Raw genomic sequence first — 21,983 nt, 5'->3', positions numbered from 1 at the left:
GGTTGACATCATCATCAGGCAGCCTGTGTATTTGGAGTAGAGGGGAAAAAAAGAAGAATAACTGTCAGGCCTTGCAGTCCATGCTTATCAAGTGTGCACAGACAAGCGCGGCAACTCTATGTGAGGCTGAACTTCCACTTGGGATGGGACCATAGACTGAAATTCAATATATTTATATTATGTGAATTTATGTCGCAAAATGTGGGCCAGAAAAATGAATCACAATATTAGCAACATTTTGTTCTGCTGTAGTAATCACAAATGAGAAGGCCTGACCAATACAGTATCACAAGCTCTCCATTGGAATGACTGTATATCTGCACTTTGTGATGACATGTTCAAATATACATTCTAGGGAGCCAATGCTACCTAGATTTGTGTCTCAGAAATAGAAGTAACTCGGCAGTCCCTTGTTGTTGAGCTTCTAGTTATTACATCGTATCATGTTTGTATTGAATCGTGAACCCCATATTGTATATGAGATCATATGAGATCCATAGTTCATTCAGACATTGAGCTAACTGATCTTGAAAATGTGTCAGAGCCTTTTACACAACATTTTGAAGATCCACCCAGTGAGTAATGGTAAATGGCCTGCGTTTATATAGCACTTTGTAATGAGTAGGTACATTCACACTGATGGCACTTTGTAATGAGTAGGTACATTCACACACTGATGTTTATATGTTTATATAGCACTTTGTAATGAGTAGGTACATTCACACACTGATGGCACTTTGTAATGAGTAGGTACATTCACACACTGATGTTTATATAGCACTTTGTAATGAGTAGGTACATTCACACACTGATGTTTATATAGCACTTTGTAATGAGTAGGTACATTCACACACTGATGGCACTTTGTAATGAGTAGGTACATTCACACACTGATGTTTATATAGCACTTTGTAATGAGTAGGTACATTCACACACTGATGGCACTTTGTAATGAGTAGGTACATTCACACACTGATGGCGGCAGCCACCACACCATGGCCCAGCCATCGGGAGCAATTTGGGGTTCAGTATCTTGCCCAAAGACATTTCGACACACCGACTGGAGGAGCCGGGGATCGAACCACCGACCCGTTTTATCCAAAGCAATTAGTGGATGACCCGCTCTACCTCCTGAGCTACAGCCACCCCAGGTATGCAAGAAAATGAAACACAATCGCCAAGCTAAATCAGAGGCACAATGGATTCTTTTTCATATTGAGGCTTTATTAACAATGAAAAAATAGTAGAACTTGTACAAAATGATCAAGCAGTTTTCATTTAAAAATATATATATAGAGATATAATTTTATTTGGCTCTCAGCTTCTTTCTTGGTCTCTGCTCAGTATCGCTCACACTACTGCCCTTCACATCAATATCCTTCAGGAGTGGGAGCTGCAGCTGATTGGCTACGGCCCACGCCCACAAACACAGCTCCACCCGGTGGGGCGTCCAGTCCTGCTGGGGATCCACTGAGGAGGAGAGGGAGGTCAGTACAGACACTTTCCTTCCTCTTACATCTTGCACAGAGCATTCATAGGCTGAATCCAAACGTCCACCCTCCGGACTTGTGGACTGAGCCCTTGTGGACATTTCGTACTTACCGTGCCGTTAAGCCACTGATAGAGAGGCCTTTATTTCTATACAACATATAGGCTAGACACAAATTCAAATAGAGAAATGTTTGTAAATAAGGACCAGACTATGGCTAAATTGGTTCTTACGCCGTCCGCAAGTCTGCAAGTGCAGTGAAGTCCAGACATTTGGATTCAGCCATGATGACAAAAGCAATTGCACTCTGTTTACAGAAAACTCCCCCCACCACGAAGTACAGACTAAATATATGAAAGAGTATTAGGGCCATTGTAGGTGTTGCTTTTTTTTTTTTTTTTACTTTTTATTTACACATTATTATCAATACATACTTGCATTGTATACATTGTAGATATGTACTGCCATAGATTTTTTTTTTTTTTTAGAGAAATAAAAGAAAAGACAAAACCACAACAGCCGCAACAGCAGCAACAAAACAAACAAACAAGAACAAAAGACAAACAAACAAAACAGGGAGTCGACTTTTCACTATACATTCATCTTGGATCCAAAAAAATAAAATCTGGCCTAATGGGTGTTATATATTGAATCCAGCATTCCCATCTTGAGGTAAATTGTTCTACTTTATGATTGATAACAGGTGTTGCTTTTTTAAGTAAGGTATGGGGGTAATACAGAAAAGATTTTTTTTTTCATATGATACATTAATGGAAAATAATCATACTAATATAATTGGGCGGCAGTTTCCAAGCGGCGGTGCACAATAGCTCAACTGCGGCATTTGAGCGGGCGATGCGGGCGAGGTCGCGCAGTGGCCAAGCTGCGTCTCTTGTTTCTCTTGTTTCACGTTTTGTACCTTGATGGCAGAGAGTAACGCACAATACAAACTGCAGATTTAGGCATAAAAGTGAAACTATAAGCAGCCTACTGTCCCAGTCTCTGCCTCACCTTTGTTAAGTGCTTTAGTGCGCTCCACCACCTTGCCCAGGTAGAGGGCGTAGTGCTTGGCTGTGTATTGGACCGGCTTCAGTCCAGGCACGCTCTCCACGGCCTCATCAGACATGAACGCAGCCTGCTCCGGAGCTCCTGCTGCCAACACAGCTGGAACAAAATGGACAGTCAGCCTTATGCCAAGCTAAACTGTGGCCATGAATCGCATGGCCAATGTTTCCCAAATGTGAACTGTACTTAAAGAGAGGGCAGGGGCTCCTGGCCATTCCGTCGAGCTGTGTAAGCTTTATTGCACTTAATGAGAAAGCAATTACTTAGTCCTTCTTGGGCATCCCTCAGACATTTGACTGAAAACGCTCAACCACAGAACATAGCCCTTTTTTGCGCTAACCTGAGGCGGTGGCTGGGCCGAGAGCTTTCAGGGTGCTGAGCTCTGCGATGGCTGCCTGCACGTCGGGCAGGAGGCTGAAGGCCTTTCTGGAGCATTTCTCCACAGTCTCCTCGCTGTTGGAGGCCACCAGCTGCTGCAGCCGCGGCCTGAACTTCCCCCTCTGCAGAAAACACATGGGGCCCATCAAGAACAGTCAGAGTGGTGTGTGCTGACAGCCTGTTATTGAAAATTCACACGTGCAATGTACAAAACACATTTTGAGGGATTATGTTCTGTAATAATATGACAAAATGCTTGGTTTGGCTATGTTGAAGTGACACGGAGCTATTTTGATTGCACCTATACACTAAGACTTACAGTGAGCTTCCACTCCATCAGTTTCACCAGCTCCGACAGACTGGCACATTTGTCAGATCGACTTGCAATGGCTGTGGGCAGCTCCTCTTGGTACCTGGCCAGATACACACAGTTCAGCATCACTTACTTTTCTTCTTGTCAACATTTATCAGTGTGATGGCACCAGTAGCACCACCACTATCCCCCAGGATAATCAAGTGAAGCTGGAAATTATCCTGTAGCTGTTGCTGTGACCAAATTATAATTACCATTTGTCAAGGCTCAGCAGTTTTCCAGATTTCTTGCCTTTCCCGATGGACTTAGCCTCCACCACTTCCCAGTATTTCGCATATATCTTTCTCCATTGGGCTGCATCCTCACAGGCAAACAGGGCACTCATGGGAGCAGGCAAGGGGTGAAGGAGATTATGGAATTGCCTACAGAGAAGGAATATACTGTCACAGACACTCACACACTTATAGACACAGTATGGGGGTCACAACCCAATCTACTGCACTTGCCTTTTACAACTTTCTAGTCCAATGTGAGAAGAAATTTGACAATGTATTATTCTTCACACCCAGATCTCTCTCGCTTTGACTCCAAAAGCGAAACAAAAAGTCGCTCCCTAAGTCATGAACGAACTGTAGCGAGATGCTTCTGTTATGGAATACGGAATTCGCGCGAGAACAGTGCGAGACGAGAGAGAGCAATTGCTGAAATACTACTTCCGGTGCTCCAAGCAGTGACAGTGAGCAACAGTTTCAGAAGGTTAGTGCTCTGAAATACTCTTATTTACTTTTTTATTTGAACTATTACCTAACGTTAATCAATTAAATCATTTGCACTTTCTGATATTGTTTCAAACATCTACAAAACGTAGCGCTATATGTGAACAACGTCCTCCTTGCAAAAGTGCATGGTCGCTAGTTTAGCTAGCTAACATTAGCGTTAGCTAGTCATGTTTATGTTGTGAGTGCACCGTAGCAGAGGTTGGCTATTTCTAACCACCAGCCAAACATGATCTGCTGGATGTTTAACGTTGCATGTACAATTTCCATGCATGTTCTCGATTGTGCTAACGTCATGCCGCTCATTCTGAAACTAAGTATCGCCAAGCAAAACACCGGCCACACGTGACGATGTAGCTAACATTAGCTGTCTCTGCAATTTACTTGGAAATTGAACCCGATAGCTTATTGAATGTTGACCACATACCGTGCGACTGGCGATCAATGGAAAACGGGTTGTGGTGCAAATGTTTTCCTCTCGAGTATGAACACTGAACAGACAAACGTACGTGTGCTATGTCAACGGTCGGTAGTGCTAAAAAAAAGTTTGATTTCGCGAATCGTTGAAGTCAATTGAAAACTTACTTTTGTCCTACCCTGGATGGAAAAGCTGCGTTATATGAGCAAATATAAGAGCTAGCAAATATAAGAAGTTCCGGTGAGATTTTTCAAAGTAAAAGAACGATTCTGCACAATTATAGAGCAGACAGGGGCGAATGAAAAACGATTATTTTCCACATTAAACTAATAAACTAAGCATTTAAATGAAGCTATACAATACAAATGATGTTTCTGTATGACAATAACTGTTTCAATAACATTGAGAACTTTCTTCTCAGTATCTTAATAGATAAAAGCTGTTCACTGTGTCAAAAGCTGTCCAGAAATGTCACCGTAGTGTGTTTGGGTGGGTTTGATGAGCCGCCATATTTTTTTTTACTCATAATGGCCTTAGCGGAGAGTGGGATGTCATAGAGGAGGTCTTCCTGAGCGCGTGCATATATAGTTTGTGCCGACATCTTGGACACAGGGGTGTCCACTGTCCAAAAGCTGTCCAGAAATGTCACCGTAGTGTGTTTGGGTGGGTTTGATGGGCCGCCATATTTTTTTTTACTCATAATGGCCTTAGCGGAGAGTAGGATCTCATAGAGGAGGTCTTCCTGAGCACGTGCATATGTTTGGCAAGCTCCCACTCTGAACACAAACCTGTCCAGTGTCCAATTTGTAAAGGCTAGCACTCCAGTGAACAGGTTTTAGCTATTTACATACTGAGAAGAGCTTTCTCAATGTTATTAAAACAGTTGGTGTTAAACAGAAACATAATTTGTATTGTATACCTTCGTTTAGATGCTTTGTTTATTGTTTTAATCTGCGAACTAACCATTTTTCTATGCCTTATAAAAACATGAATTACGCCGCTTTTACTCTGAAGGTAACCGGAAGTCTTATATTTGCTAGTCCCGCAAACCGGAAGTAAAGCGGAAGTCTTATATTTGTTCATGGAACACAGCTGGATGGAAAAACCTCGTTCCGAGTCTTCCGGCTATGGGCGGAAGACCCGGAACCAAAGTGCTGTACTCCAGAAATATATTACGCTCAATTCTTGCGTTCTGTTCAGACGTAATGTTGTGCATCCGGCAAGTACTTCTTTGAATACTTAGTTTGGTATACATGCTTCTTATTTTTTCTCTAACTCGTAGCGACTGGCGAGGTTAGGCTGCCTACTGCTGCATTTCTATGGGGGAACGAAAACACTGCGGACCACCGGAAGACAGTGCAGGGCCCCGTTCCAATACCCATACTTGTACTTCTTTCTTGTAGTATGTACTGCCGCTGCCCTCACAAAGTATGGATTGTAGTGTGCAGCATGCATGCAAAATGCATACTATTGGGACACACTACATCTGTCGTCACATGAGCTTCCTGAACTCCGACCTCTTGCTCACTTCCGCCGACGTCCGCAGCGCCACATTTGATTTTTTTTAAATTTTTTTTAATTCAATAAACAAAGTCTGGCAGTAACAAACAGTACATTATACAAAAAATTCAGACTAAACATTTACAAAATTGGAACAGACAATCAAATAAACAAAATAAAATAAATAAAGCAAAAACATTAAGTCAGAGTTCTAAACAGGAATCAAGATATGCATGTTTTGGTACACACTCCATGCTTGTTTGGTTTTAACATATTTCAAGGCTTTCTTAAAGTGAATTATCTCATTCATGAACACGCAGCTCAGTCAGTGCGACGTAACTCCAGTAGGTGGCGGTAATGCACAAAAAGTTGTTTGCCAACCGCCATAAAACATTAGAAGAAGAAGAAGAAGACGTAACTTCCTGCTGCGCAAAGGATTGTGGGGAAGATTGGCTGGTGCAGCATGCATCGATGCATACTCCGAAATAGGAGCTGATATAGTACAACATCCTGGTACTCTTGGCATACTGCATCTGACATACGTATTGGGACATACTAAATCTTTTTTTGCCTACTAAATAGTATGGAAGTATGGGTATTGGAACGGGGCCCAGGTCTTCTTCTGTCTTCCTGCCTGTAGTAACGCGTACCAGGCTCCGGTGACCCGAGGTTACTTTTGTCCCACTGCCAGTGCGTAAGCGCGCTATTTCAAAATAAGAGCAACATACATGCTAATCTCCATCCCTTCTTTCTTTGCAGTTTGGTGTGGCATTCTTTGGGGTGGTGTGTCCTGTCCTTACCCAGGGCCTCCTTGTATGATATTTCACTTTTGACTCTGTAGAGCTGGAAGTAGGAAACTGACCGTCATGTGCCTCCACCAAAAGGAGGTGACAGTGTTGATGTACCCACCAATAGAGGACCATTTTCCTGTAGGTAAGGACACATTCTGCATTTGTCATAACTTATTACACCCAGAGAGTCGAAGACAACTTTTGCTGACCCAACAAAGTATCCCATTCAATAAACGGGGCAACAGCAAATGTTTGTAAGCACCAGTGGCTCCTGCATTACATTGATTGATTGATTGATTGATTTCTTTATTTATGTGTCACACACATAAATAGGCCACCTGAATAAAGAAATGAAATACACACTGACTCTAGCTGAAACTACACACACAGCGTGTTTGGGCTTTGGCAGAGGGGCGGAGCGCACTGTTGCAAGGGAAAGGTGTACGCTGGATTTACAACACAAGACAAAAATGGTCAGATGCTGAGTGGGAATGCATAACGCATGTAAATAAAACCACCTTTGTTATTCATTGCGTTTCAGGCAGTCTTTGCGATGTGTTTATTGCGCATGTTCATATTGCGATGACGATGAAATACGATTAATTGTGCAGCCCTACCCAGGTGGGTGCTGCACATTGGTGTTAGATGAGATGAGTCCCCCCCCCCCCCCCCCCCCGTTATGTGAAGCGCGTTGAATGAGTATCTAGAAAGGTGCTATATAAATGCAATCAATTATTATTATTATGATCATGCTCACATGCTAATCTCCCCCTAGCAAGTTGGCTGTTACGGGAGCGCATGAAGAGGACTCTGTGTTGCTGCAGACATTGATAAGACCAGCGCTTCTACACCAAGTAAGTCCTGCAGCAGGTGCATTGTGTTAAAGTGGGATAATATGCACACTGCATTGTGTGTGAGACACTGCCACCACTCCTGCTCCACTGCACCTAGGATAAATTCAGCATTTTAGTTTGTTGGAGTGCCATCTTCTGGTGAAATTTTGAATTGCCTTGCAACATTTTTGCACAAGATAAGATGATACATACCGGTACATAACTGCTCCAGAGTTAAGTGAATTTGCAAACCACAGCTTGTCGCTTTTATTGTCCCCAAAACCCAAACACTCTGTACTCTCTGTATTCTCTGTACCAGGAACATGGAGAAGATGTCGCGGGTTACCACAGCCCTTGGTAGCAATGCCATCAGTGGTCGCACTATGTTCTGCCACTTGGACGCTCCCGCCAACGCCATCAGCGTGTGCCGCGACGCCACGCAGGTGGTGGTGGCCGGCCGCAACATCTTCAAGATCTACACCCTTGAGGAGGAGCAGTTTGTGGAGAAGCTGAATCTCCGCGTAGGACGCAAACCCTCGCTCAATTTCAGCTGTGCGGATGTTATGTGGCACCAGATGGAGGAGAACCTGCTGGCCACAGCCGCCACCAATGGGGCGGTGGTCACCTGGAACCTGGGAAAGCCGTCCCGTAACAAGCAGGACCAGCTCTTTACTGAACACAAGCGCACGGTCAACAAGGTGTGCTTCCACCCCACTGAGGTGTACATGCTGCTCAGCGGCTCACAGGACGGCTACATGAAGTGCTTCGACCTGCGCAAGAAGGAGTCTGTCAGCACTTTCTCAGGTAGGAGGTGTGATCAGCATTAGATTGTAATTATTCCCTCAAGCGAAACAGAAAACAACACTTTTTTTTGCTATGATAGAAAAATCAACTTAAAGTCGAGCTGAACCCAAAAATGACTTTTCTTTTCTTTTAGTTCAAATACCTGGGTATGCAGTGCACATATTTAATAATGTATGCAAACAAAATCACAACTATCTGATTTCTTTAGTTTTTCACACTTTTTCACATCAAAAGTTCATTTTTCAAGATTTCATTGATAACAGTAATGTACAGTTTGCTGACGTCACCTAGTACTATCAAATTTCTACCCCATTTCAACCAATCATATCACGACATGCAGCTGTCAATCAAATCTTCATTTCTGGATAATTTTCTCTTCCAAATGAAGTAGAAAATGGCGCCTAGTGCCTGTCATCTGGCAGAATTCCTATCCCATAAACTAACTAATAACTTGGCCAATTGTTAGGAACATGAACAAAAACAAAAACTATAATCTCTAAGAATGCAAAGAAATGCATTCCAGGGATATCGTATTTACAGCAGCGATAATGGCGCGCGCATCCGAGAGCTTGGTTGTCAGGGGTCGCACTTCGGAGATTCCAGGCTGACGTGCAGCACTCTCTGCTCGGCAACACGAAGGCAGCTTGGCTGCCTGTGGCTCGCTGAGCTCCACTCAGCCAGTAACCTCCCGTCAAAAGGCTCTTCCCGAGGGGAGCGCCACAACACACTGAATCCCACTCGATTTGGAGGCGGAACACGCCAGGATTGGCCAAAGCCCAATCCAGTCCCCAGAATTGTCAAATTAAATCATCGACATGATACTATGACCCGCCTCTCAACCGGTCATCTTAGACAAACTATGTTTTCAGTCTGAAACGGACTCATTATGCACGTGACGAACAGGTTCAGTTCGACTTTAATTTGTGATTAGTTGGAACTAGCTCAAGGTTGCTGAAATTCGGCAGTAGGTTGAGCTGTAGTCATTGAAGCATCTTCTGCTCGTCTTTGTCTTTGAATCATCTGTTCGTTCACACTTTCGCACCATATATTTGCATTGTATTAATATAAAACAGTTTCAACTTTGAATAAGAAATCAAATCTCCAATGTGCTGGAACAAATGTAATGTTCCCGCCATTGGCAAAGAAGAAATGAATCACGCCTCTGGTTCAGTGAGTGTTTTTAGTTTTTTCTTTGTTTTGTTTGTCCCCCCCCCCCCCTATGGAAGCAACACTACTAATGCTAAAACTAATTGGTTTATCATAATCAGAATGATTTAAAGCTAAAATACAATCTCAATATTGGAATTCCCTCAGTATTACCGGTAGATCCAACATCAAGAGCCACGTAACATGTCTCCTTCCCTTTGCAATCTCAGTTATTGCTTTTGGTGAAGAGGGAATTATCTCTAATTAATTTCTGTCTAATGACACAAAACTAATGTTTCAAGTTTATATTGTTGAGTAAATGTGATGACTCCATATACCAATACCACCCAGGAAAGGTCGACAGTTCGAGGTTTAGTACTCACCATTTATATCAGTCAGTGTCATATCGCAGTATCTTTGCGTCCATATTTATTCCTCCTTTCCTTTTATTCCTCCTTTCTTTTCCTGACTTTCCCAGGTCAGTCGGAGAGTGTGAGGGACGTCCAGTTCAGCATGAAGGATTACTTCACGTTCGCTGCATCCTTTGAGAATGGCAATGTGCAGCTGTGGGACATCCGACGGCCGGACCGCTACGAGAGGATGTTCACCGCCCATACTGGCCCCGTCTTCTGCTGTGACTGGCACCCTGATGACAGGTAGGGAGAATGGGCCTTTTTCACAGCTGCCCTTTTGTGTCTAAAAGGCAGGGTAAAACACATGCGCACCCAACTCACTAATTAGGGCCCCGGCACTGGAACACCTAAATGGACTGGAAGTTGGAAACCCTAATTGATGTTTTGGTGCACCTGTGTTACTTCCTGCCTTTTAGACACAAAATGGCTGCTGTGAAAAAAGGCCTATTGTGATGTAGAAAAGACTGCAAAGTGTCGTGGTGACTTTGTGACACAACACAAATGGGGAAAATTCTCTTTGTCCACACATGATGTAGTGGTCCAATGTACTTGCTGTGTGGCTGTGAGGGACGCTAGATGTAAGACCGAGCTTAGTTCTGTCTTTGTTTTCCATTTTTGTTTTTATCCATTTTTGTTTGTGTGCTTTTTGAAAAAAATAAAAATTTGATAACAAAAACACAAATGGGAAATTAAGTATAAGTAGGCCTGGGCGATATGGCAATTTTTTTTATCACGATATGTTTTCTTATATCGATCGATGTCGATATATATCACGATATAAATTTATTAATAATACTAATTGCACATAAAAAGCACGTGAAGAATTTTAGGGGCACAATTAAAATTCAATGCAGAGCGATATAGAATGTATTCGATACGACTCTATTAATCTCTGACCGGTTACAATTAAGTTGAATTCAATTCAAAGTATTCTCATGAGAGAGGCTCAATGCAGCTCATTGGCTATTGTTGTCATTAAATGATAACCCTTTATTTAGTCATCTGTTTGTCCATATTATTCACTTATGGTTTTTTAATGTAACTTGATCCATTTGCATTTTCAGCTTATTATAATTGTTCTATGCTTGTTACTTGTTTTCCCTTATACCACTGGTCTTTGGTGTGCTTATTCTGTTGTGTGTATTACATTATGTTGTTTTAGTGCAATGAACGTCTTGGTCCAAGGCTAGGTGTTGATTATGCAGCTATAGTTAGCTGCTGTTGGTTTGATAAAGGAAGCAAAGACTGTTTAAACCATATAAGTGTATTATGTCAAGCTTTTATTTGTCGGGAGTCTGGTTCAGTATCATCACTCATTAAGACCTGGACCCCCTCTCTTGTCCTCGTAGGGGATGGCTGGCCACAGGAGGCAGGGACAAGATGGTGAAGGTGTGGGACATGACCACTAACCGGGCAAAGGAGATCTACTGTGTCCAGACCATCGCCTCAGTGGCACGGGTCAAGTGGCGCCCAGAGAGGAAGTGGCATTTGGCCACCTGCTCCATGATGGTGGACCACAACATCTATGTGTGGGATGTTCGCAGGCCTTTCATTCCCTTCGCCACCTTTGAGGAACACAAGGATGTGACCACTGGCATCGTGTGGCGCCACCAGCACGACCCGTACTTCCTGCTTTCTGGCTCCAAAGACAGCACACTCTACCAGCACATGTTCAAGGACGCCAGCCGGCCCGTGGACAAGGCTAACCCAGAGGGCCTGTGCTTCGGACTGTTTGGAGACTTGGCCTTCGCCGCCAAGGAGAGTCTCATCAGCAGCGATGTCAACAGGAAGCCCTATCCCGGTGGCGACCGTCGCTATCCAATTTTCTTCTTCAAGAAGCCCGACCCGACAGAGCAATTTGCCCATGTGTCCAGCGTTCTCAGCGTCTTTGAGACGGACTTGGAGAGTAACCGTATGGACTGGTTTGTCAAGACGGCGCGACTGTACCTCCTCAGCGGCAAGCCATTTGCTGAGCTGTGTGATCACAATGCTAAGGTGGCCCGGGAGCTCAACAGACCTCAGGTCAGTCCGATCATTCAGGGAAGAAAGATGTATTTCCACATTTCAGTTTCAAATAGCTCATTGACGTTTTGAGGTTGCCTTTTCAAATGATGGAGCCGTGACAGATTCCCGAGTCAGTCCCTGCTGATGTTGTTTATGTATTCTTATTCAATCATTGTTTTTTATCTCTTTTAATTGTATAAAGTACTTTTGAACCAAAATTTCAGATGGTTCCTTCTGCAATTTGTGCATATTGCATAACAGTAAACTGATCTGAGGGGTATTGTAGAAAGCAGGATTGGCCAGAAGCTATCAAGATCTGTTAACTCAGAATTCACAGAAATCTGTGATTTTCTGTTCCAAAAAATGAGATCAGAGTAAGTCTAGATCAGTTACTATGGGAACTTATGTTCTCAAGATAACCTGCTCTGCAGCAGGTTCACTTGAGGCTGACTTGAGTTAAACCCGACTAAGCCTGCAGCATCACACAAGTCAGTTCATTAAACCTTTCAGGAAAATGGCTTTAAACCTGTTGTGGAATTGGTAGATTCCCTGCCTACCAACACGAGGGTCGCAGGTCAGAGATAGCGACTTGGACTCGAGTCGCACTTAAGTCGCACATAGTGACTTGAGACTGGTCCTAAAAAGACTTGAGACTTGACTCAGACTCAAGATTCTGGATTACAACTAAATTAATGTATAAAAAGTCATCAAGAATGTAGCACCTCTGAATTAAGCAGTATTACACAAGAGGGTGTACTTTACAAGTTTACAGTCATTGGCACGACGGTGAAGTGCCAATAATGATGGGAAAGCACACCATCAAATGTAATATTGCAATTATACAACAAACGGTTATCAACTAAATAAAATATATAAAAAAAGGTGTTCATATTGTGGGACAATTCGCTCTCAAAATAAAATAAAAACCATTTGCTGTTATTTCCATTTCCATTAGATAAGAAATAGTCCCTGTTGAGTAGGCCAGCTGCTGGTTTTTGCACAGGTGTTGGCAGTTAATGGAATGTGATAATATTGTTGTTGGCTGCTGAACAGATCGGCGGAGTCATATTTGAGTGATGAGGCATTTTTTTTCATTTGAGCACAGCTATGACTATGACTCACAGGTGTGCTCTTACGCTGATTTGAGGATGGTCCAAACATCCAGTTGACAAACATTTCCTCGACCTGTGTCGATGGTAACGGATCCAATCGACGTCGGTTCAAGACGTGACTTGATTATTACCATTGGCCAACATGAAAACATACTCTTTAGGTTAGGCCCTATAGTATGTTCCCTAAGACTTACCTCTGGTATGTTGTGAATATTGTGTCACCTGAAAATCATTCTTATTCTATTTTCTTCCAAATTAAGGTTTCAACAACATGGACCATGCTGAGAATCATGTTCTCAGATCCAGCAAACCTCACAACCCCTGGTCCTAACCACAACATCGGTAAACTGGGCACTCTGCCTTTAATGAACAGGTGAGTTTACCACTCCACTTATATAAAATTAGTAATGCCAATCACATTTATTTACAAAATAATAATACTGTAATCACATTTATTTAAAAAGAAAATCAGTAATGCCATTAATTTAGAGACTAAACCTAAACAAAGTGAATGCGGTGTGCTTTGCAGTTTCAGTATGAAGGACATGGGTTCTGGGATGGGCACAGAGAGCAGACTGGAGCGCAGTAAAGGTGACAGCAGACAGGACCACGCCCACCTGGAGCCTGGGAACTCCCACATCAGTAACAATAATGACGGTGAGATTACCTCAAATTTCTGAGGCCATTTTCACATCTGGGCAATGAGAAAAGCCTGATGTCAAAGGCATATTGGACATTATCTGCTCACACACTGTCATTTCATTGTCACTATTAGCTTCTCGTTGTTTTAAATGTAATTTTTTTTTTAACTCCGTGTCTCAATCTAAGTTTGATTATCTCTGCTGTAATTGGAAGCTAGCAGGAGGATTTTTCTGTTGTGCTGAAATAACACACTCTTCATGTTTTTGTACCTGAAGGACATCTTTAAATGCTTGTATAAGGACTCCCCCTAGGGGTCAGAATGTATAATGGCACAATCCAAGCTCGCATCTATGTACATATTTGTACGTAGTACGTGACCTCTACACATCACAAGTGAACGGAAGGAGGAGGAGAGATGGGTTAGGAGGAGGAATCTCTTCCCCCCTTTGACTTACTGTACTAAAAGTGTTGTTTACTATTCACTGTCAGTATTTGTCAATCCAACACGAGGAAAGTGTATCCCCTTCTCTGAATGTTGAAACTATTTGGGTTTCCATTTAAAGGTATCGCAAATTTTAATCAAAAATTTCAGAAAGTCGGCAAAAAGAAAATGCGAAAAAACGCGCGTTTCCATCTGCTGCGAATTATCGAGCTGTCTTCCATCACCTGGTGTTTGAGGCTGTCTGCCTCTGCTGATCAGCTGCTAGATCCGATACATGCCATCTCGCAAGCAGGCAACGACCAAGCTCTATTAAACACATTGAATGTTATTCATTTAAAGTTTCTTGATGATCGACAAGTCGACAAAGGTACCATAAATTTCAATTTCTTTGATTAGGCTACCAGGTGCCGCTCTTCAACTCGGCAAGCATAACGTTATAATCCATGGAGCAGAGTTAGTAAGTGAATACAATTTCATTTAATTCTAGAAGTGAGTCGCTTTAAAGTTAATATCCCAGTCTTCTGTTTAAGCACCACAGCAGGCAGTCTAAATTGTGCTGCTTATTTACCATTATTTACCTTACAAGTGTGTTTGTGTAGGCTACGCCCATGTCATGTTTTGCAGTGATCAAGACAAACTGCATGGTTTTGGAATGGAGAGACAACGGAATATCACTTAATCTGTTCCCACTGCACTTATCGCATTTTCCTTTTATCGATACACGATACGAAGGGAGTAGATGGTCTTTTGGAATCTGTACATATTGCAACAAATGTATATGTATTGTATAATATTGAAGTGTGCCTTTATTACTTTTCAAACTAGTAATAATGTTACTATAATTCTGAAGTGTGCCTTTATTACTACTTTCAAACTAGTAATGATGTTGTAATAACCACTACTGCCAAAGTGCCCTTCTGGGACATGTATTAAAATGATTGATTGATTGATTGACACCCCACTTTTCCACCTCCATCAAGTGTGAAAACTTTTTTTGTGTGCAATGTTTGGAGGTTTCTTTCAAATTTTGCAGCGTTTCCACTCAAGTTTCTTTTAATGCACAAATTGAAATTTCGCATAAAAACAGGTGGATGGAAACCCGACTCGTGATCTATATGATGCACAATAAGATGGCTGGCAACATGTTTTTGTTTTGTTTTGTTTTGGGTTTTTTTACTGAAAACTCAAATAAAATACATGTGGGGGGGAAAAAGAGAAGCTTGATCTATATTGCATGTGACTCGTGTAAACGATATCTTTCCTTCATTCTGCTTTCCTGCAGAGAACGAGGAGACGGAGGGCAGTGAGGGTCAGGCAGAGTACATGTTTGGTGATGCTGAGCTGGACGATGACGACCTCTACTCAATGGAACATGATAATCAGACAGGTCAGTCTCAGTCCAAGAACCAAATGTTACTGTATACGAGGGATCAGCCGATCAGCATTTTTGTAAACAAACGGCGTCACTGGGTGGAAACACGAGTACGCGTAGCAGAGAGGAGCGGAACGGGAGTCGGCGCCATGACAGTCACCACACCGATAAAACGACATTTTAGAGCCACAATATTGTATAAATATCAATAACTAGCCAACAGATATCAAAGCTGGTGGGCTTTATGGAAAGAGCATGACTCGAACATGAAACTTTTCATTCAGTGGCGTTTTATTGCCACACAACTAATGTTGTGTTGTAGCTGTAGCCCACAGCTAACAGCTAGCTATGTTCCAGCGTCTAGTGCGGGTGCATGTATTTACATAGGGGGAACGCGCATGGGGCTGGATTTGTGGGTAACACCCCGCAGAGACACCCAGAAGGCAGGTGTTTGTTGTCATCGTGACGTCACGTTGATTCCTCGCATAGGGCTGGGCAATATGGATATTATATCAATATTGTGATATGAGACGAGGTAACATCCTAGATTTGGGATATTGTAATATCGTGTTATGGCATACATGTCTTTTCCTGGTTTTAAAGGCTGCATTACAGTAAAATTATGTCATTTTCTGAACTTACCAGACCGTTCTGGCTGTTCTATTATTTGCCTTTACCTACTTAGTCATTATATCCACATTACTGATGATTATTTATCAAAAATCTCGTGTGAATATTTAGTAAAAGCACCAATAGTCTGCGAAGGAAACCCTGTGTTATTTTGATCAGTCTTGTTTTAATAAAAGTGCTTGTGACATCTCACATGTGACTTTGACTTAGAACTGAACATTTAGCCCACTTCGTACGAAATACTGAAATATATATTGTGTATCACCATTCAGCATAAAAATACTTACATGATTTTTGGTCCATATCGCCCAGCCCTATTATATCTGACTAACAATTGCTCATCTCAGTGCGTAGTACTATTTATAACCGGCTCAGACCTTTGCATCTCCTCCTCGTTGTTTGTCCAATCTTAACACATTGAGTGCCAGCGACGCCATATGGCGTCATTAGAAATTTACCGTAGGCTGCCAGCGACGCCAAATGGCGTCAGTAACTCGAAATTGTTTTTTTGACGGGGGGGGTGTCGATCTATGCCTCTTACATCGCCTCTTACAATATGATAGCTATTGAATGTGTCTAACCTATTTTACAGAACCCTTAGGTGGCGACAGCGCACTCCAGATGAGGGAAAGTGGAGTAAAACCATAGAGTAAAACACACAGAAGAAGTCGTTTGGGAAGAGGAAATCGCATCGCATCCGTCCGTATGCAGCTGCTTCATTGAAGCATAACGTAGCTGTGCCCCTGCAGCAGCCAATCTGCTGTCACAATTGAGCACCTCGTGTCCGCTGCATTCGCTGCATTCGCATGATCAGCCGTGGAGTTCTCAACTGGAAGCATGGTGACATACACGCGGGTGTAAAAAAGCTGTTCTAGCGGACTTTTCACTGCTGAGCAGCACACGCAGAGCAAACGCACTCACAGCAGAGCAGAGCAGAGAGATACTCCTCCCACAACGGGGGGGGGGGGGAGGAGGAGGGGGGGAGGTGGGGCACGCAGGTCATTATCTCAGCTCGTAGAAAAAAAGGGCTGTTTTTGGTCTAATCAAGCTATCTTCTCCGGCTCATAACTAAAGAACGGAAAATGGGATCAATAAACTTTTTTTTGCAGGTGATAGAAGAGAGTCTCATCGTTATTTGTGCATGTTCAGTGTTTACATAGTAATTATTAAAGAAATTATATGACTGTTTTAAAATGCATTGCGGCCTATGTGGCACAGTACAGCACCTTTTGCCCAAGGGCCGTGGCACTCAAAGTGTTAACGAGCTCCCCGTGTCCTAACAGAAGAGCAGGAGTACACTCTGCCCCAGGAGGCCTTCCAGCTACGCCACGAGATCCTGGATAACCCCTCGGCCCCCGAGCACCTGCAGCCCGACAAGGCCGACTCCCCGCACGTCAGCGGCAACGAGGCGGAGGTCATGTGCCTGACGCCCATCGAGTCCTTCTCCCTGATCTCCATCTCCCAGCCGCTCTTCAGCCCCCACCTGCCCTGCAGCTTCTTCTGCCCCGTGGTGCGCGAGATGCTCAGCTACTACGCCGAGCAGGGCGACGTTCAGATGGCCGTGTCCGTGCTCATCGTCTTGGGGGAGCGGATCCGTAAAGAGATCGACGACCTTACCCAGGTCAGAGGGAAAGGAAGGGTCATAGTCATAAGTCGGGTTTCCATCCACCTGTTTTGATGCGAAATTTCAATTTGCGCATAAAAAAACGGAGTGGAAACGCTGCCTAATTCGCAAAAACCTCCAAATATCGCAAAAAAGTTTTAACGCTTGAGGGACGCGGGAAAAGTCGGTGTATCGATGAAAAGAAAATGCGAAACGTGCGGTGGAAACAGTTTAAGCGATATTTCGTTGTCTCTCCATTCAAAAACAACACAGTTTGCCTTGATCACTGCAAAACATGACATGCCGTGTGTAGCCTCCACACATTGGGTCTACACATGGTAAATCATGGTAAATATGCAGCACAATACCCGCCGTGGTAAACAGAAGAAGACTGGAATATTAACTTTAAGGCGACTCACTTCTAGACTTGAATGAAATTGTATTCACTTACTATCTGCTCCGTGGATTACCATTTTACAATTTCTGAGCCGAAATTGTAACATAGCAAGGTTGGTCCACAAATGTTGCTATTTTACAATTTTTTTGGAGATCGGGTTGGGGTTATAACGTTAGTTTGCCGAGTCGCACCTGGTAATCCAGAAATGGCGTTATGGTACCTTTGTCTACTTGTAGATCATCAAGAAACTTTAAATTAATAACGTTAGATGTGTTTAACAGAGCTGTATATCGGGTCTAGCAGCTGATCAGCAGCTCAGACAGCCTTAAACACGAGGTGATTGACAGCTCTATAATTCGCAAAATAGCAGTGGATGGAAAGTTTGGAAACGCATTGTTTCGCATTTTATTTTGCCGACTTTCTGAAAATTTGATTAAAAGTTGCGATACATTTGGATGGAAACCCAGTCATAGTCATCATATAGTGACACTTTGAAATCGAGTTGTTTACTGCATTTGAACCATTTCATGGACTAGAACTTATTCTGTTGTTGGCGGGGAATTGAATCATCAGCCATATACATGCCAGAGATAATCAACTCTTGACTAACGTACATATACAGTAGATCACCAGAATTAATTGTTCACTCCAACACTCTACATTTTGGTTGTACATACATTCCCTACACAGTTCTGGGAAATTGTAGTTTAATTAAATTTGATTTACAATTAAAAGTCTGATGTAGTATGGACAAATCATTTTGTTCATGACATGGCATAGCTACGTCATGTCAGCCAGCCACCATCAACATGTGCTGAACACCAAACAAAATCGTCATCAGAATCCGTCAAAACATGCGAGTTTGGAAAAAGGACTTGTGAAGTGTAAAACAGCATAACTCGAGTGCCGTTTGCGTTTCAGGAGCACTGGTACATGTCCTACATAGATCTGCTGCAGCGCTTCGAGTTGTGGAACGTGTCTAACGAGGTCATCAAGCTGAGCACATGCAGCGCCATCACCTGCCTGAACCAGGCGTCCACCACACTGCACATCAACTGCAGCAACTGCAAGCGGCCTATGAGCAATAAGGGTTGGATCTGTGACAGGTATGACCATCGCATCGCCTGGATTTGACCTCTAGTAGTTAAAATGCCATGTGGAGCCATTTTAAACCTCAATATATCATTGTGAAATTGTATTGGTACAGTATAATTGAGTGGGTACATGAGTGACATGTACATAGAGCTTTTTGCCGCCGTTAGAATGTGTGTTTTTGGTGACTTGAACGGCTGTACCGTTTACTCGAATTCATTTGCGAATCTAACTAACTGAACGGCTGTACCTCACAGCATACTGTGACGACAAAGCCATTGTTTATCTTGATTATGTATGGGCGATATGGCAAATAGGCGAATCTCCCAAAACGTTGGCCTATCCCTTTAAGCGATAGAAAAAAAAAGAATATATATATATATATATATATTCTATGTGTCATTAGCATACATACTGTACATTTAGTTTTGACATAAAGCTCTGACCTTGTACTATCTATGCTCTGACCAGAGTTTTGTGCCTCTCCTCCAGGTGTCACCAGTGTGCCAGCGTGTGTGCGGTTTGCCACCACGTGGTGAAGGGGCTGTTTGTGTGGTGTCAGGGCTGCAGCCACGGCGGGCATCTGGAGCACATGATGAACTGGCTGAAGAGCAGCTCCCACTGCCCGGCTGGCTGCGGTCACCTGTGTGAGTACACCTGACCCGGGCCAGCACACCTGATCAGCCACTGTCATGGACAAAATATATAACTCCACAAAAGTGAATAAAATCCAAGACAGAGAAAGTTGTCTTTCGCAGCTTTAAAGATGAGCTGAAGTGACATCTCGGCATCTGTGATGACGTATCCGAGTGAAAATAAACATTGCTTTGACTGGAACAGAGTCGAGAGGCGGGACATAGCGTCTGGATGATTGGATTTGACCGTTCTGGGGACTGGAGTTCATGTTGGCCAATCATGGCGCTTGTATGGCATGTTCTGCAATTGGGATCCGCATAGAACCGGGCAGCCGGCTGCTTCCATGCGGACACACCGAGGTAAGATTGCTGCCTACTGGCTTGGAGCGTCGACTAGCAATATTATAGCAATAATATAAATACAATATTCCCGGAATGCGAGTTTGATGAACCAGTTACATGTCCATTGCATTCTACATTAAATGAAGACATTACCGTAAGTTTCATTTTGTATGTTGCATACTTATTGGCCAAGTTAACATTTATGGGCTAGAAAAGTCTGCCCAGTTTACAGGCACTAGGCGGCCATCTTGCCTTCTCAGAATTTTCTCCTCAAAATGAAGATTGATTGACAGCTGTCATGTCGTGATATGATTGGTTGAAATGGGGTAGAAATGTGATCGTTCTTCGTGACGTCAGCATACTGTAGATTACAGTTATGAATGAAATCCTGAAGAATTAACTTTTGATGTGAAAAAGTGTGAACATTTGATTTGTTGCTCATGACATGGTTAGCACTTTATTAAAGCAATACATATTGAGACAGAAGTTAACCTGGTCTATGAATCATAAGGAATATTTAAATGTCATGTTTTTATTTTTTTATCTGCCTTTCATAGCTTCACTTGTCGTTTTTGCACTTATGACAGTTAATCATGCTTATGTATAAATCAGATTTTCTGATTAATTGCACCAAATTAAGCACAGCTCAAATTGAATTTTATTTATGCATGGTACATTTGGCTGCAGCTGTAGACTCAATGTTTTCCATAACAGTGAACATCCTCACACCCAAGTGGAACAAGTTAAACAGTCTGGGTGCACCAGATTTGTACAAAAGGGGGGGATTTGGTTGTAATCCAGGGTGAGTCAATTGAACTCGCACTCTGCTTTGTATAAATGTTTCATACAGTTGCCCACACCTGGCAGCCGCCCAGTCCAGCTAGTCTTCCCTCACTGGCCGGAGTGGCCGCTGAGCAGCTACAGTGGTGTAGTGGGGGTAAAGGGCCGTGCACAAGGGCATCTCCAATGGAGCGAACAGCATTACTACTCATTCACTTTCCCCAACTACATTCCCCAGATGGACCCAGAAATTCAAAGTGGCAACCTTCCAGTCACAAGCCCACTTCTCTTCCCTAGACCTAGTGCCATCAGCTGGCCATGCAGGATTGTCCTATGTGGATCATTTGTGTATCTCACCACCGGTGTACAAGTGTGGATGCCAACATCCTGGGGGGGGGGGTTGTTATACGCAGTGGAAGTGGTCCCTGGGAAATGTGGTTTGGTACATAGGGGTACTGTGTATCTCAGTTGCTTACTCAGGTAAGGCTCGTGAGTTCAAGCCCGGGATATCACATCTCTATAGAGATGAGATATAGATTTATCTCTATGAAATATATCTCTATAGAGATGTGATATAGATTTATCTCTATGAAATATATCTCTATAGAGATGTGAGAGATTTATCTCTAGAGATGTGAGAGATTTATCTCTATAGAGATGTGATAGAGATTTGTCTCTATAGAGATGTGATAGGGATTTATCTCTATAGATGTGATAGAGATTTATCTCTATAGAGATGTGATAGAGATTTATCTCTATATTTATCTTTATAGAGATGTGATAGAGATTTATCTCTAGAGATGTGATAGAGATTTATCTCTATTTATCTCTAGAGATGTAATAGATTTATCTCTATAGATGTGATAGAGATTTATCTCTATATTTATCTCTATAGAGATGTAATAGAGATTTATCTCTAGATATGTGATAGATTTATCTCTATAGAGATGTGAGATTTATCTCTATAGAGATGTGATAGATTTATCTCTATAGATATGTGAGAGAT

At 42.7% G+C, this 21,983-nt stretch overlaps 2 protein-coding genes across 2 annotated transcripts; one reads left to right on the top strand and one right to left on the bottom strand.

The window, feature by feature from the left end:
• Positions 1-1,273: 1,273 nt before the first annotated feature.
• Positions 1,274-4,578, bottom strand: LOC310776117 (uncharacterized protein). The gene is made up of 6 exons (XM_083636281.1): positions 4,449-4,578; positions 3,500-3,667; positions 3,252-3,345; positions 2,895-3,054; positions 2,501-2,653; positions 1,274-1,470 (listed from the first exon to the last, which is right to left on the bottom strand). The coding sequence occupies exons 2-6, from the start codon at positions 3,628-3,630 to the stop codon at positions 1,307-1,309; spliced, it is 702 nt and encodes a 233-aa protein (XP_083492407.1). The 5' UTR covers positions 3,631-3,667; positions 4,449-4,578; the 3' UTR covers positions 1,274-1,306.
• On the top strand, positions 3,969-20,645 carry wdr24 (WD repeat domain 24). Its single transcript, XM_083636239.1, has 12 exons — positions 3,969-4,001; positions 6,699-6,872; positions 7,506-7,584; positions 7,883-8,367; positions 9,992-10,169; positions 11,276-11,948; positions 13,303-13,415; positions 13,572-13,699; positions 15,409-15,513; positions 17,412-17,749; positions 19,050-19,234; positions 19,713-20,645. The coding sequence occupies exons 4-12, from the start codon at positions 7,887-7,889 to the stop codon at positions 19,879-19,881; spliced, it is 2,370 nt and encodes a 789-aa protein (XP_083492365.1). The 5' UTR covers positions 3,969-4,001; positions 6,699-6,872; positions 7,506-7,584; positions 7,883-7,886; the 3' UTR covers positions 19,882-20,645.
• The last annotated feature ends 1,338 nt before the right edge of the window (positions 20,646-21,983 follow it).

The sequence above is a fragment of the Poromitra crassiceps genome (genome assembly GCF_964638095.1).
Source record: "Poromitra crassiceps genome assembly, chromosome: 4".
NCBI lineage: Eukaryota > Metazoa > Chordata > Actinopteri > Beryciformes > Melamphaidae > Poromitra > Poromitra crassiceps.
Note: the sequence above shows the minus strand (reverse complement) of the source record. Positions and strands in the feature narration are given on the sequence as shown.